At 46.5% G+C, this 14,764-nt stretch overlaps 1 protein-coding gene across 14 annotated transcripts in view; it reads left to right on the top strand.

Annotated features, from left to right (window-relative positions):
* KIF3B (kinesin family member 3B) overlaps window positions 1-14,764 on the top strand; it is a 57,111-nt gene that overhangs the window by 31,904 nt on the left and 10,443 nt on the right. For 7 of the 14 annotated variants that reach the window (XM_088843860.1, XM_088843855.1, XM_088843857.1 and 4 more), the window contains 5 exons: window positions 1,685-1,798; window positions 2,481-2,586; window positions 4,653-4,831; window positions 8,080-8,278; window positions 9,241-12,707. In XM_088843860.1, the coding sequence (XP_088699986.1) occupies window positions 1,685-1,798; window positions 2,481-2,586; window positions 4,653-4,831; window positions 8,080-8,278; window positions 9,241-9,297 (655 nt within the window). In that variant the 3' untranslated portion in view covers window positions 9,298-12,707. Of the gene's footprint in view, window positions 1-1,684; window positions 1,799-2,480; window positions 2,587-4,652; window positions 4,832-5,414; window positions 8,279-9,240; window positions 12,708-14,764 lie in introns of those variants that run through there. The other 7 variants (XR_016039129.1, XR_016039128.1, XM_088843856.1 and 4 more) reach the window with 7 other exon arrangements.

Below are 14,764 nucleotides of genomic sequence, written 5' to 3'. Positions count from 1 at the left end.
AAAATTTTTTAAAAAAAGAACTTTTCAAAGAGATTCTTTTAATGATTAAGTTTTAAATTTGGAAAGAAGCCCTTAAAATTAAATATATGTGTTAGTCCTGTTGCTAGGCATGTACACCTAGAAAAAAGGTCAGAACAAAATATGTCAAAATATCTATCTCTGAGTACTGAAATTGTGTGTAATTTTCACATTTTCTTTGCTTTAAAAAAAAAATTTTTTTTTTTTGGCCCTACATGGAATGTAGGTTCTTAGTTCCCTGACCAGTGATCGAACCTGCACCCCCTGCAGTGGGAGGTCAGAGTGTTAACCACTTCACCACCAGGGAAGTCTCACATTTTCTAATGTATAGGTAAGATCTTTAAAATCAGAAAGAAAAAAAGAACCCCAAATATATGAAAAACCATTTCTTAAATAGTCAAATAAACAGAAAATGTCATCTCTATTTTTTTTAAGGCAGTCATTTTCATTGTTCTGTCTCTTATTCATATCTGCTGAATAAACAGCAGCCAGCCTGTTTCTCATAGTCCCCTCGACCTGTGTGGTGTTTGCTTTGTGTATCGCCCATGTTCACACCCCGTTGGCATTGTTCTGACCTGAGGTCTGGCAGGAGTGCACTCAGAGAGGGGCAGGGATGGTCATCACCATGGAGAGACATAGCTCAGCGGGTTCCAGTTTCATCGTCTGCCGTGTTCCCTGGGTGCTTCTCAAGCAGAGACTCTTCTCGGGAATGGTCTTAGTTCGCAGGGGTCTAAGGGGCTCAAATGCATATCTCGTTCCCCTCTTTGTTCTGGTGATGAGAATGTGGAGTTTTCCACCTTGGGCAACAGTCCATAGGACTGGAGGAAGGCATTGGAAATTGTAATGTGTTTTCAGCATTTTGGAAATTAAGGAGCAGGTTTAGCAGTACCAGTGGCCCTCCCCCAAGCACTTAGCACAAGTTCACTACAGCATAGCCCAGGCATTGCCTTCCTCTTTATTTTTAAAAATGATTTATTTATTTGCCTCAAAAACTGTGGGATCTTAGTTCCCGACATCAAATCCAGGCCCCTCGCATCGGCAGTGTGGAGACTTAGCCACCGGACCACCAGGGAAGTCCCTCCCTTCCTCTTTAGTCCTTCCGGCTCCTCAAACTGCTACTCCCTGGGGATCAGTGACCTTTCCATCGTCCTACGATAGCTGTTGCTAAGTCACTTCAGTCGTGTCCGACTCTGTGCGACCCCATAGACAGCAGCCCACCAGGCTCCCCCGTCCCTGGGACTCTCCAGGCAAGAACACTGGCGTGGGCTGCCATTTCCTTCTCCAATGCATGAAAGTGAAAAGCGAAAGTGAAGCCACTCAGTCGTGTTCGACTCTTAGTGATCCCATGGACTTCAGCCTACCAGGCTCCTCCGTCCATGGGATTTTCCAGGCAAGAGTACTGGAGTGGGATGCCATTACCTTCTCCATTCCTATGATAGACCCATCAGCATACCTAAGAGTGTTTCTCTGTCTCAAGCAGGGGCCAGTGTCATTCATGTCTGTACCACAGCTCCTAGTATGATGGTAGTCCCGTTGTACCTGCTCAGTAGATGTTGGTTGAGTGACTTGGCCCTTCCCTATTACTTGCTTCATGTGGGACCAGATAGCCAGCCCCCCGTTCTTGTTCTTTGTCCATCTATTCACCTGTGTATGTGTGCTCTTACAGGCATCTTATTATAGAAAACTTCATTCCTCTGGAAGAAAAGAGTAAAATTATGAATAGATCCTTCTTCGATGAAGAGGAAGATCATTGGAAATTACATCCTATAACCAGACTGGAGTAAGTCGCTATTGACTTGTAATGTGGGAATGGGGTGGGGTAGAATGTTGATAAACTGGACTTGGCCAGAGGAGAATGGTAAAATGCAGTCTGATTCCTTTAAACTTGGAACCAATTGTAGCTGTGACTTTATGGCTGCTGTAAGTTCATGAGGTAAACGTTTGGTGACGAGTGTGGTATTAGGAATTGGGAAACATTATCATAGTGAACTAATGGCCTTTCCCAAGTTCCTGCTTTTCATTTTCCCCAGATATCCAGTGAAGTGTGCCAGGCCAAGGGAGGGGCAGTACACAGGTTTTATCTTATCTGTCAGTCTGACTGTGTGGAGGATTCTCAGTCTCTGTCTGGGTCCTGCTGGAAAGATGAGAGAAGTCTGCCAAGGATGTGGGAGTGGGGAGTGTGGACAGCTTAGCTTCATGCCTGCTATCTAAGAACTGGATGATGACTCAGAGCCCCTCCAACTTGAAAGATGCATGATGTTCACACGTGAATTAGAAAGCAATTCAAGCAGAAAATATAAGCAGCTCCCGCCCCATTTACATGTCAGCCCTCAGTCCAGAGAGTTTCCCATTTCAGGTTCTACCTAAAGGAGACTCAATTCTGAGTGCTAGTTCCACAGTCCCAATCCTGGGACTGTGGGACACACTCTGGCCTGGGTCTTAAGCACACAGTCCATTTCCAGGAACCAGCAGATGATGAAACGGCCAGTCTCAGCCGTGGGATACAGGAGACCGTTGAGCCAGCACGCAAGAATATCCATGATGGTTCGTCCAGACGCTCGATACAGGGTGAGAAGATTGTACTCGTGTTCCTCTCCTCTCTGTCCTGAAGGAGTTTAAATTTATGCAAATCCTTTGACCCATCTGCAAAGTCATAATTTGTATCCTGACACTTTTAAGAGGGACCCGAGGACAGCTACATTAATAACAACAATTATAACAAATAATATGTATGATTAATGAATCATAAATAGCAAGGTAAAAGAGAATGACATTTAGAAAATTAGGACTAGGGAAGGAGAGAGAACAAACATACTGTAGTCCATGTGGCCAGTACACGTCGTTAATAGTGAGTTTCAGAATGGCCTTGCGGGGAGACGGGAAAGAACGATTGTCTAATGACAGGAGATGGAGGTTCGTGAAAGAACTTGCGGTCCTTCCATTTAACAGCATATGTGTGAGTCATGTAGTTATTTGAAGTGACATAATTGATAACTAGTTAATGACCCAAACATATTTTACAGTAAAAATACCATACAGGCTTCTATTTATAAGCACTGGCCATGCACCAGGCACTGTACTCAGCGCTTTGCTCCTCTGTCTGATTGAGCCCTCTCACTCGGTGTGGTCAGTCCTGTGGCTTAAAAGTTCAGGTAGCTGCTAAGTGGGTGAGCCAGGAGATGCAGGTATTGTTCAGCTATAGAACAATTGGTCCTGAAAGCGTATATATGAATTAAAAAATCGGGTGCAAAGTAGATCAAAATGTGAACTGGTAATTGCTGGTTAATGGAAGCACATTCATTTAAAATTTTCTTCTTTTTGCTTATCTGTATTTTTTATAACTATCCATGGGGAACCTCTATTGTGTTTATTTATTTAAGCTGCAGTGCATGGCTTATGGGATCTTAGTTTCCCCAACCAGGGTTTGCACCTGGACCACAGCAGTGAAAGCACCAAGTCCTAACCACTGAAGCACCAGGGAATTCTCTGAATTACTTTTATGATGAAGATTGTCACTTAAAAAATTTAAGATGTTTTTGAGTCTCCCTTGGCAGCCAGAGCAAGGCAGATTACGGCTAGTTAACTCTTTAAGCACCATTCTTCCTGGCACTGAGTTATTCTGAATAAGGAAAACAAAAGCAAAAAAGAGGTTATCAGATGTGGCTTTATGTCGTGAAAGATGAGGGATGTGTCAGAGTCCTCAGAAGTATTTTTCTAGCAGTTTCAGAGGGTGCATATCTTGCCAGTTTATTTCATGTCTTCAGCCTAAAAACATGATTTTAAAGCCAACAAATCAAGTACGTGGGTTTCCAGGGGGCTTACCTTGATCCAGAGATAAAATTTCAAGCGGTGGCTCTCAGATGATTTTTAGCAACGGACCTGCTCCATTGAGAGACATGTTGTGCAGTATCTCAGTATATAAAATTGATCAACGGAGCCACTCCATTCTCTCCCTTAACCTTCTCCCAGCTGGTTTCCCTCATCCCCCGGCCTGGACCTTGGGGCTTGAACTCCACTGAGTGGGAGGAACTAGAGGGGAAGATGTGGAGCCATGGGGTGTTCTTCCCTCGTCATCCTCAGCTTGGTGTGTAGGGTCTAGGAAAAGGCCCACCGCAGAATATCAAGTGAGGGAATCTATCTACAAGGCCAGTTATGAGGCAGAGCCTGGTCTGATTTTCAAAATCTGATAATAAGCACATATACTGCCCTCTGCACACACTCCACATATATGCACCATACCTGCCTCCTTCCCTCTCCAGCCAGAAAATTCATCAGAGCTGCTGTAGGTGTGGAGATTATTGATGACTACGATTTTCTTCTGCGTATCTTTTTGGATTTTTTACTGTCTACAATAAATGGGTTTGACTTATTATTTTCTCTTGATTATTCCCCTTGGGGTGCAATACACATTCTTTTTTTTTTTTTTAAGGAAAATAGAGAAAAGCATAGAAAGTAAAATAAAAGTCATCTGAAGTGGCACAAGGAAAAAAGTTATAAAACGACATCACTTTTTCTAGACCCTTGGTAGGCTTTGAGTAGCAAGCAATCCGAGGTTCGGTTCTTGGGTTTAGATTGTTTGAACTCCTTTTGTCTGATTGGACACCATCCTAGCTGTCTCGGCTCTGCTTCTGCAGGCAGAAAACATCATGCTGCTGGAGCTGGACATGCCCAGTCGGACCACCAGAGACTACGAGGGCCCCGCCATCGCCCCCAAGGTCCAGGCCGCATTGGATGCTGCTCTGCAGGACGAAGATGAGATACAGGTGGATGCATCATCCTTTGAAAGCACTGCACATAAGAAAACCAAGGCCAGGTCAGTGGCTTTGGGGACCTATGTTTGAACAGAACATGCTTGACAAGGACAGATGAGGGGAGAGGGTAGCAAAAGTGCTTGTTTGTCATGGAACTAGGTGGCAAAGCCCAAGTTAACCTCGGTCTGTCTGCATCCACAGCCCAGGCTCTGAGCCGCAGTTTAAATAACCAACCACTTAATCTGGTGCTCCATTAGAAATCCTGTCTTATTAAATTCCGGATTAGAAGTTTAAGGAAAGTAACTGAGCGCAGAACCAAAAATGGAAGGAATTTTACCTGCGTACTTAGTTGTTTTCTTTTTTTTTTCCTTCTTACCAATTTGGAGAAGACAGTCAAGATGTAATTTTAATGGAAGAACAATTGCTGAGAATCAGAGTCCCCCCCTGAGGTGTCATCCGTCCGTTGGCGGGTCATGATGGCCATCTGAGAGGGTCATGTTGTGCCAGTCTCTGGTGGTTTTACAATTGAAAGTCCATGAGGCAAGGCCACTCTGAGACATAATGGCCGTTGATGGGAAGGGAGGCTAATCTGCATCAGAGACAGCGATGGGATGTGTAATGGACATATGTGCTTGACTCTTGCAGGCCTAAAAGTGGAAGGAAGTCGGGCTCCTCCTCCTCTTCCTCAGGAACCCCCGCATCTCAGCTTTATCCACAGCCTCGGGGGCTAGTTCCAAAGTAAAGCCACTTCCCCCTCTCCCAGGTTACAAACAGCCTTGCCTTCTGGGAGAAGAGACAAGCAAAAACCTGCAGAGAGGACTTGACCCCAAACTCAGAACCATTCCCCTGGGGAAAAGCAATGGCCTCTTTGCCGATGAACCAACTTAATCTGGTTGAACATGCTGGTCATAAGATGGCACTCAGCTCCTCTGGGACTTGTCCTTTAATTAGCATCTCAGAACTGCCTGGATAAGGTAAAGTGTGATAGCCAGAGTGGAAAGCAAGAGAGTGACCGGTTACCTTGCTTCCCTTCTCCCTTGCCACCTCCTCTCCTTTCCTTGCTGTCCCATCCTCTCCCCTCTACTTTTCTAGCCAGTTCTTTATACTCGGCTCCCTTCTTGTTGAACAATAGGGCAAAATCAGGAGTCACCTCAGCAGACCAAGTCTTTGGAGCCTCAGTATAAAGTGGCAATGAGTTTGAAAAGCGAAAGTCCTAGAACTTGAGCAGGTGCTCGTTCTTGTTGGTAGAAAATGAGAAATCTCATTTGGAGTCAAGCCTCTGAGGGGCACGGTCCATGCACCTCAGTACGAAGTGGATCTGCTTTTGTGATCTGCTAAAGGAGCAGATATTTTCCAAGGAAGCTGCCAACTTCTGCTCCAGAAGGATTCCATGTCAGAAGCAATAGAAATAACACTTCCTCTGCCTCCTTGGAGAGTTTAGGGAAACAGCTTCTTTAAAACCTCAAAACCATGACCATCTTATCCAAGATGTGAATCTGTAAGCTGATGCCATATCCATACGCCGTGTCACTTTGCTCTTTATTGGTCACCATCTATTCCCATGTACATTCTCTGAGTGAACCTGCCTGGGCCCATCCTCCAGAGCATGCTCTGCAGTGGGCCTGTATTTTGGGAAAAGGGAGGCTGTCTCTGCCTTCTCTGATGGGACCAGAGCTGAGGGCACGAGACACAGAGTGGCACTTCTGCATCCCCTGTTTTGTTCCATCCTTGCATAGAGAGCATTGGGGTGACGAGGTAGGTGCCAAGATGGAGTCATGAGGCTTGGTGCAGTAGAAAAGGAAGACATGACAGCTGGAGCAGCAGAGGAATCCTGCCTGCCTCCAGCCAAAAACTCACCTAATCCTAGAACTGGGCTCCCCCCTGGCAGAGCCCGGGGCGGTAGCAAGGCATGGCCGTGTGATCGAATAGTTCAGAGGAGTTAGGAGTTCCCGTTTACATATACTGGTTTGGTTTGTAAGTTTTAGTTATCTGTATTATTGAAATTCAAAATTTGGCTTTATGTTGGTCATTAGGTGGATGTTCTTCATTCCCCCCATGAGAAGCTCATAAGTGTGTGTGGATGTGCAAGCACAGTGGTGCCTATGTTCTTTGAATGTGTCATGTGTGTCTGTAAGAGAGAGAGAGAGAGACCAAGAACTTGGCCGACTTTAGAAATACACTAACGTTCAGTTGTTGCCTTTGTCTGTATTAAAGGCCCGCTGAATGACTAATCCAGGCTGGAAGCTCCCACGTGGGTGTCTGAGTCCACGAGCCAAGCCTGAGGGGACAATATGTGTCCCTAGTCGGCCACACCGGCGCACCTTGCTGGCACCGTGCCTCGGGATGGTGGCGACTCAGTGGGCCTTGAGTTATATTTTAACTCAGCTGCTCAGTTCCCAGGGCACATTTCTGGATCAGAACCCGTGGGAAAGAGGAGGTACCGAGTGCAATGTCTTAGCGTCCTGCAAATGGAGATCTGTCGTCTACCAGCTTATCTCCTGTTTCGTAACCATTCTTTCTGAACCCAGGGCCCTTTTCAGCAATTCCCGGAGCATTATGGAGGCATCCCTCATCTTTCTCGGGATCAAACTCTGTTCTTTATTATTTACTAAGAATGTCCCTGTTTGAACAGGAACCAAATGATGGGGTGGGTAGCCTAAGATGGTGACCTGCTGGTTACACCTGTCTCTTGCACTACATTTCCTTGAAGCTGATCTGAATTCTGTAGGCTGAACATTTCCATCTAGGAAATCTGAGAATTAAAAATTGCGGATAACTCTGTAGCTGAATACTGATGTCTCAAGGTGACTCTTCTGACCATGGGTGGTTGAATGACCATGGAACTTTTCTAAGAAGGCAAAAGAAGTAAGCCAAGTTGACAGGCGGGGTCATGAAAACAGGCCTGCCTTGTACTCAGCTGTGTTCATCTGGTGGTCTGTGAAATGAAGTAGAAGAACACCTGGCTGGAGGTTGAGTCTCCGGTGCTTTTCTTCTCTCAAAATGGATCCGATAAATATTCACATAGAGAGGAGAGTGTCTTGCTGCCACCAGGAAGCTGCTGCTTTGGGCTCTGAATTGAGCCAAAGGTGTAGACCTACCAAGATGACTGAGGGACCAGGTTTTTATTGTCTGTAGTCATGCTAGAATGTTCCAAGCCCTCTGAGCACCTTCATGTCAGCAGCAACTAATGAAATGTAGCAGCAAGGCCCCAGGATCTAATAAGCTCATCCGAGAGAAGGAGTTTGAGACACACGTGCAACCGCCCGCAGGAATGTATCTGGTTTCAGATTTCAAATCCCATGTCTCCCAGGCCCCTAGATTCAGAACTCAAGGCCACAAATCGTAGGCATGAAGCACTTTCTGAAGACTCCACCCTAACGTTGGATGGCTCCCCGTCGAATGCCTGCATGCTGCTTGAATGGCACCACCCGCATCTCCACGACCACGGGCGTCAAAAGAGTTGTTCCGCTCCAGCGTGGGCCGCACCCTGCTTCTCCTGTGTGACTCTTGTAAGTGCCCCTTCACTGAATGTAGAAGCGTTGCCAAGTTTGTGAGAAGTGTCCATTCTCTGTCAACGTGGAACATCAGTCCAGCCTCACATTTCCCACTGGAGATCGAGGCTCAGTGCGAATGCCACCTTGGGCCATCTCAGCACCATCAGTGGACGAAAATGGGGCTGTTAATACACTCTAAAAGCCATAATCAGAATGCTCAGAAGGACCTGGATAAGAACAGCGGGCCTGGCTATTGTCTGTCGTGCAAGGTTGTGTCTTGTCCTGTTTGGAAATCTGCCCCCCGCCTCCCGCCCTCGCTTCTTGAATGAAATGCTTCTGAGGTTATTTATGAAAGGAGTGATCCTGGGGCAGGCAGGAGGCAGTGGGCTTTGTGGCTCCTTGGAGTTACTATTGATCTTGACCTTCTCTTTGGCTACCTTTAGACAAAGAATATGCCATTACTTGGGGCTCTGAGTTTTATAGTCAATATTTATTTGTATCATCTCTTTGTCTAGGAATGTAAAAGTGACTCTAAACTAAGATGTGTAATAAAAATCAGATTTATTGTACCTCGAAAAAGGTGTCCTCATAAATGACTGATGCTTCTGAGAATGACATGCTGGTGGCTGACACACTGCCAATTTCTTTTAAACATTTGAATTTTTCTAGTGGAAGGTGGGTGGGAGTGGAACATGAAGACTGAGTTGGAATGTTAGCATTTTAAAAATATAGCAGCAAGGTAAAGGGATGTGAAAGAGTGACAAAAGAATGCTTTTTGTGGTTTTCCGTGGAAGTTCCTGAGACAGGCATGAAATTACTTTTAATTTCTGTGTTTTGTTTTTTAATGTTTCTTTACATTTATTGTATACTTCAGAATATACATTTTTTAATACAAAAATATTTCATGTTATTTACTATCAAGAAAAAATTACCAGAAATGAGCGACTCATTGGTCTTTTGGTTTCTTATCTGCTCAGGCCTGCTGGAGTGTCCCCTCCCAGGATGGAGGAGGGGCAGTCATGTACCCTGTGTGAGGAGTGGAGATTCAGTAGAAGGAGCGCAGACCCTGCACTGTGAGCTCGGCTTGAATCCTGCTTGTGCCTATGCTTACTAGCTGTGCAACCATGAGGATTTTAGTTTTTCTCTCTAAACCTTGGTTGGCGGGGGAGGGTCCTTGTCTGTAAAACAGGGTCATAATCACACCTGGAAGGGCCACTGTAAGGATTAGCATTGCATTTAAAGCAACAAGTACACAAGTATGTGGATGAAAGCAAACATTTTCAAATGTGGTTATTGGGAGTTCCCTGGTGGTCCAGTGGTTAGGACTCCACACTTTCACTGCTGAGGGCCTGAGTTCGATCCCTAGTTGGGGAACTAAGATCATACAAACTGCGTGGTGCAATTCCCTCCTACCCCCAAAGCCCCCACCCCACCCCCGCCACCACCAAATAATAAAATTATTTGGTTGTTGCTATGACAGGGCCCTGGGTTCAGAAGACACCATGAGCAATTTGTATCCTAAGAAACTAGAAGCTAGTACTGGGTATATTATGTTCAGAAAACCCTAGGCCTCTATAGAAAAGCGGCTAATCATGTAACAAATACACGTTGAGTATCTCCTCTGTGCCACGCTGTTCCAGGAACTGGATATAGAGATGTGAGCAACATAGTCCCTGCCCACACACAGCTTGTGCTTGCATGGGGTGGGGGCGGTAAATGCTAGCCAAACGCACCTGAACGTATAATAACCAATCATGACAAATGTCATGAAGTGATGTTATGAGAGGGAAATAGGAGCCTGGTTTGGATTGTGTAAGTAAAGAAGGGAAGAAGGGCTTTCTGAAGAAATGGCATAAAGTGAGATCCAGAGGACAAAGAGTTATCGGGACAGGAATAAATAGATTTGTTCAAGGGGACAGCACCTGTGAAAGCCTCATGTAACAGAACTAGGATTTCACAGGAAGGTATCTGCAGTCCTTTTCTACCCTCACTAGGGGGAAGCATGCAGAGCTACCATAAAAAAAAAATTATAGTATAGGACTTTAAAAATAGGTATACTAACAAGAAAGGGAAAGAACACAGGACAGTGGTTTATGTGATTAGCAAATGATCCTAAACTCTTCAGAAGATGCCCTCAAACTACATGTAACGTCCCGATAGTCCCCTTTCTTTCCTAAAAAAGTTAAAAATTGTAGGTTAGCTTAGCCTACATAGTTAACTATTTTAGAATAAAATCAAAACTCATTAGCCAGAAAGCAAGGGTTCAAAGTGTGATTTGAAGAATTATGAGTGTGTTCTTGAAAGTGACAGAGCTCTGGGTGGGTCAAGGGCTAACCTATCAGGGGAAGTACAAGTTGCTGGGCAACTTGGAAATTCCTGCTGACTCACCAGGTTGTCTTCTCATCTTATGGATTGTTTTAAGGATTAAAAAAAAAAAAATCAAGAAACTACTCAAACCTCGTGTGATAGAGTAAGAAGTATGTAGTTGGTCTTCATCCCCCCAAAACTTCTACAACCCCTGAAATTTCCTTAATGATAAGAGTAACTTCTGGTGTTTCTAACAAGCCCCTTTCAGCCACACCAGAGCTTAGGCTAACAAAGTGACCTCTGGATAGCTTCGGGGTGGAAGTTGGTTGCCAGAGGAACCAATCATGTGATTAGTGTTCGAACTTTCAGCACCCCTCCTGATCTTCGGGGAGGGGAGAGGAACTGGAGATTGACTTAATCACCGATAGTCAATGATTTCAGTCATTTCTGCCTGCCTAATGGAACCATCCATAAAAGCACCTGAATGATGGGGGTTTGGAGTGCTTCCAGCCTGGTGAACTCACGAAGGTGCTGGAAGGACGGCGTGCCAGAAGAGGGCCAGGAGGTTCCATGGCCCTCCCCTGACCTTGCACTGTGCAATTCTTCCATTTGGATGTTCCTGAGTTGCATCAGTAAAGTGGTAATAGTAGCTAAAGTGCGTTCCTGAGTTTCTGTGAGCCATTCATTCTAGTAATAATTTAACCCGAGGAAAGGATTGTGGAAACCCTCAGCAGTTATAGCTGGTTGGTCAGAGGTCCAAGTGGCAACCTGGAACATTGGACTAGCCTCTGAAGCGGGGGGCAGTCTTGTGGGACCAAGTCCTTAAATACTGGGAGTTAGTGTCCGTATTGAAAATTGATTTGTAGGATACCCATTTGGTGTCTGGAGAATCAGAGTCTTATTGGGTGGAGGGGGGAAAATAAACATGCATTTCATTGTCAGAAGTACTGTGACTAAAAACAGTTGACCTTGGAAACTGTTTTGAACTTCAAGTTGACAGTCTGTCTCAGGGCGCGTGATTTTGGCAGGCCCTCTTGCACTAGAGTTGCCATCTGATTGAAGTTTACCCTGAGAATTTGGTCTCTGAAGACCATGCGGTGGTCACATCTGCCAACAGGGTTGTCAATGGCGTTTCTCAAGGATGTAACCGTAGCTCTCACAGCTGCTCCTGTTTCATCCTCTGTTTCTATCAGCAGTCTGTGGTTAACCATCCCCGGGTGCTTCAGTTAGGTGAGCTGACTGGGGATGGCTCTGGGGGTGGGGAACGGGCAGAAAGAGAGGTGGCTCACCCGCATGGCCAGGGACAGTACCACCCACAGGAACTTGTTGAATGCTCATGAGTGCCAGGTGTCTTGCTCTGCCCTGGAGACAGGAGTAACATGTACTCCAGCCCTTCTGAGGCGGGGAGAGAGAGAAACAAGTCTCAGAATGGTGATTCAGAGTGGTTAGGACCTTCTAGAAGGCCAGTCTCCTCCCCTCATGCCGCTCTCCCAGGCCTCCTTTTGGTGCTCGGTAATGCCAAGCGCTTACAGCGCATGACACCTTCGCATGTGCTGTGCCCTGTTTCTGGTAATTTCTCCCCACTCCTGCTTGGTTCACTCATACCCATCTTTCAGATACTCATTTAAGGCCGTCTCTTCTAAGAAGCCTTCCCCAACCACCCATTCTGGTTTCCCCCTGTCTCTGCCTGGCTGTTCAGTGTGTCTCACTGAACCGTGTTTCCTTCTAAGCCCTTTCCCCAACTTGCAGTGTATTCCTTTGCCTTGGTCTCCTCCCACTAGACCGTCAGTTCCCTGAGGGCATGTTGTGTTACTTTCTCCAGTTTGACGCTTTGATGGATCAAATGGTAGGGTCGGTGCTGACACCTGCAGCCTAGAACAGAGTGTTTTCCATCAGAGGAAAGGGTGGTGGGACAGGAGAGGTGGAAAAAAACTTTACAGAGGAGGGGTGCACCTGCAGAATGGGCAGGGTAGCACCCCGCTCCTAGGAGGAGGGAAGGGCATGGCAGACAACATGAAGAAGCACAGGGAGGGTGTGCTGGAGTGAGGGGGCAGACTGCGAGAAGGGGCTCAACTTCACGGCACAGCCTGAGATAGAGGGGCGGCCCTTGGAAGCTTTTTGGTGGATGTTGTGTGTGTGTGAGGGAGGGATGCCCGGTCCTACTTACACTCCAGGTGTTTTCTCCATAAGCCAGTCTCTCCTGCTCCTGTGTTTCTCCCCGAGATAACAGGAATCAGTTTCACCAAGTGCTGCTTTAAGTGTGCCTGCTGTTCACACAGGTTTTTCTGGGCTCAGTTGGCAAACTCCATTCTGCAAGGAGCTTTCCCTGGCAGAGCTCAGAACCCAAGGAATTCCAAGGGTTGACTGTGACTCAGTTCCCTTGGAAATGGGGCTGAGGCATTTTTCAAAGCAATAGAATGGAAAGTGGTGACTTTGCTACGTTTAGGAACAGAGAAATTAAACTTCTGCCATTGGTTTTGAAATTTATCTTCTTTGGCCAGTGACCAAAAGATTTACCAAATGCTGTTCAGCACTCTATGCCAGATGTCAAGGGCTACATACGACTCAGGGCCCTGCCCTTCTGGAGCTCCCAGTCTCGTAGGGAATTATCATCCCGCACAAATACATACATTTCAAAGTGATCAGTGGCTCAGATACGGCACTCATGGGGTGCAGTGAGGGGATTGTAGACTTTTCAGTGGGCGGTGTGTTAAACGTGGTGATGAGTCTTCTTTGCTTGATCTGGGGCAGTGAGGAGCCAGCACTTTGGTGTCAGATCCTTTCTCATTTTTTGAGTGTCTACTAGGTGGGGGCATTGTTCTAGTTGCAGGGATCCAGGATGAAGCTCCTGCTCCCAGGGGTGGCACGTTCTAGTGGGGGAGACAGGTGGTTCACCAAAAGTATGAACTTTTGGTTAACCAAAGGTGCCCTGAAGGACAAGACAGGGCAGGGGTGAGAGAGAGATGCACAGGGGTTGGTGGCTGGCTTAGGCTGCGAGGTCATCCAGGGCTTCTCTGCAGCATGTTTTCCGTTTGAACAGAGCCCTGCGTGAAACTGGGGAACAAGCATGGGTTTCTGGTGCCAGGATCAAGAGTATTGCAGGGAAGAGGAACCGAGGTACAGCAGCCTGGAGGCCGGGGTGTGTTTGAGGACAAGTGTGGCCAGCGGGCAGGGGCAGGTGGAGGGGGGCAATGCTGAATTGTAAATGAATTTTATTTTTAGACCACTGGAGGCTTTTAAGCAAAAGAGGGAACTCTGACAGGAATGCTTTAATAGGACCCCTCTGGCTGCTCTGTGGAGAACAGAGGAGAGTGAGGGGAGAGGAAGGAGACTGCTTAGAAGGGGTGTGGTGGTTTGGAGAAGAGGTGGCGGCTTGGACCAGGCAGTGGGAGCCAGTGGGGAGAAGTGGGAACACGCCTCAGGATATACGCTGATTGCTGATAATTGTATGTGAGAAGTGAGAGACAAAGAAGAGGCAACAGCGGTTCCAAAGGTTTTGATCTGAAGCAGGTGGAAATTCCACCCCTGCCACTTCCTTTGATGCCCCCCCTTTAAGATAAAAGGCGTTATTAAGATATAATCCCCCTATCATGCATTTTGCCCATTAAAGTGTATATAATTCATTGGTTTTTAGTATATTCACAGTTGTGTTATCATCAACCCCTATCAATTTCAAAACATTTTCATCACCCCCAAACCCATTAACTGCCACTCCCCGTTTCCTCCCCACCACACAAGCCATAGGCAACCACTAATGGACTCTGTCTCATCTGTCCGGTGCTCAGAACTCCAGTTTTCTCCTCTGTAACTTCACAGGGTGATTGTGAGGTTGAAAAGAGAGCATGAAGAAAAACAGGAGAGCGTGTCTAATAGTTGCCACGCAGAATGGCCTTGGCCTTCATAAGGTAAGGTAAGGTGAAGTCGCTCAGTTGTGTCTGACTCTTTGCAACCCCACGGACTGTAGCCTACCAGGCTCTTCCATCCATGGGATTTTCCAGGCAAGAGTACTGGAGTGGGTTGCCATTTCCTTCTCCAGAGGATCTTCCCAACCCAGGGACCGAACCCAGGTCTCCCACATTGTAGGCAGATGCTTTACCATCTGAGCCACCAGGGAAGCCTTCATAAGTGCTCTGGAAATCCCAGCTCTCCCCGCCTGCTCGCCATCTTGCTGAGGCATCGTGGCCAGGGGTGAAA

This window comes from Moschus berezovskii, chromosome 15 (genome assembly GCF_049115385.1).
Source record: "Moschus berezovskii isolate FMDL1 chromosome 15, NW_MosBer_1.0, whole genome shotgun sequence".
NCBI classification, from domain to species: Eukaryota; Metazoa; Chordata; class Mammalia; order Artiodactyla; family Moschidae; genus Moschus; species Moschus berezovskii.
Note: the sequence above shows the minus strand (reverse complement) of the source record. Positions and strands in the feature narration are given on the sequence as shown.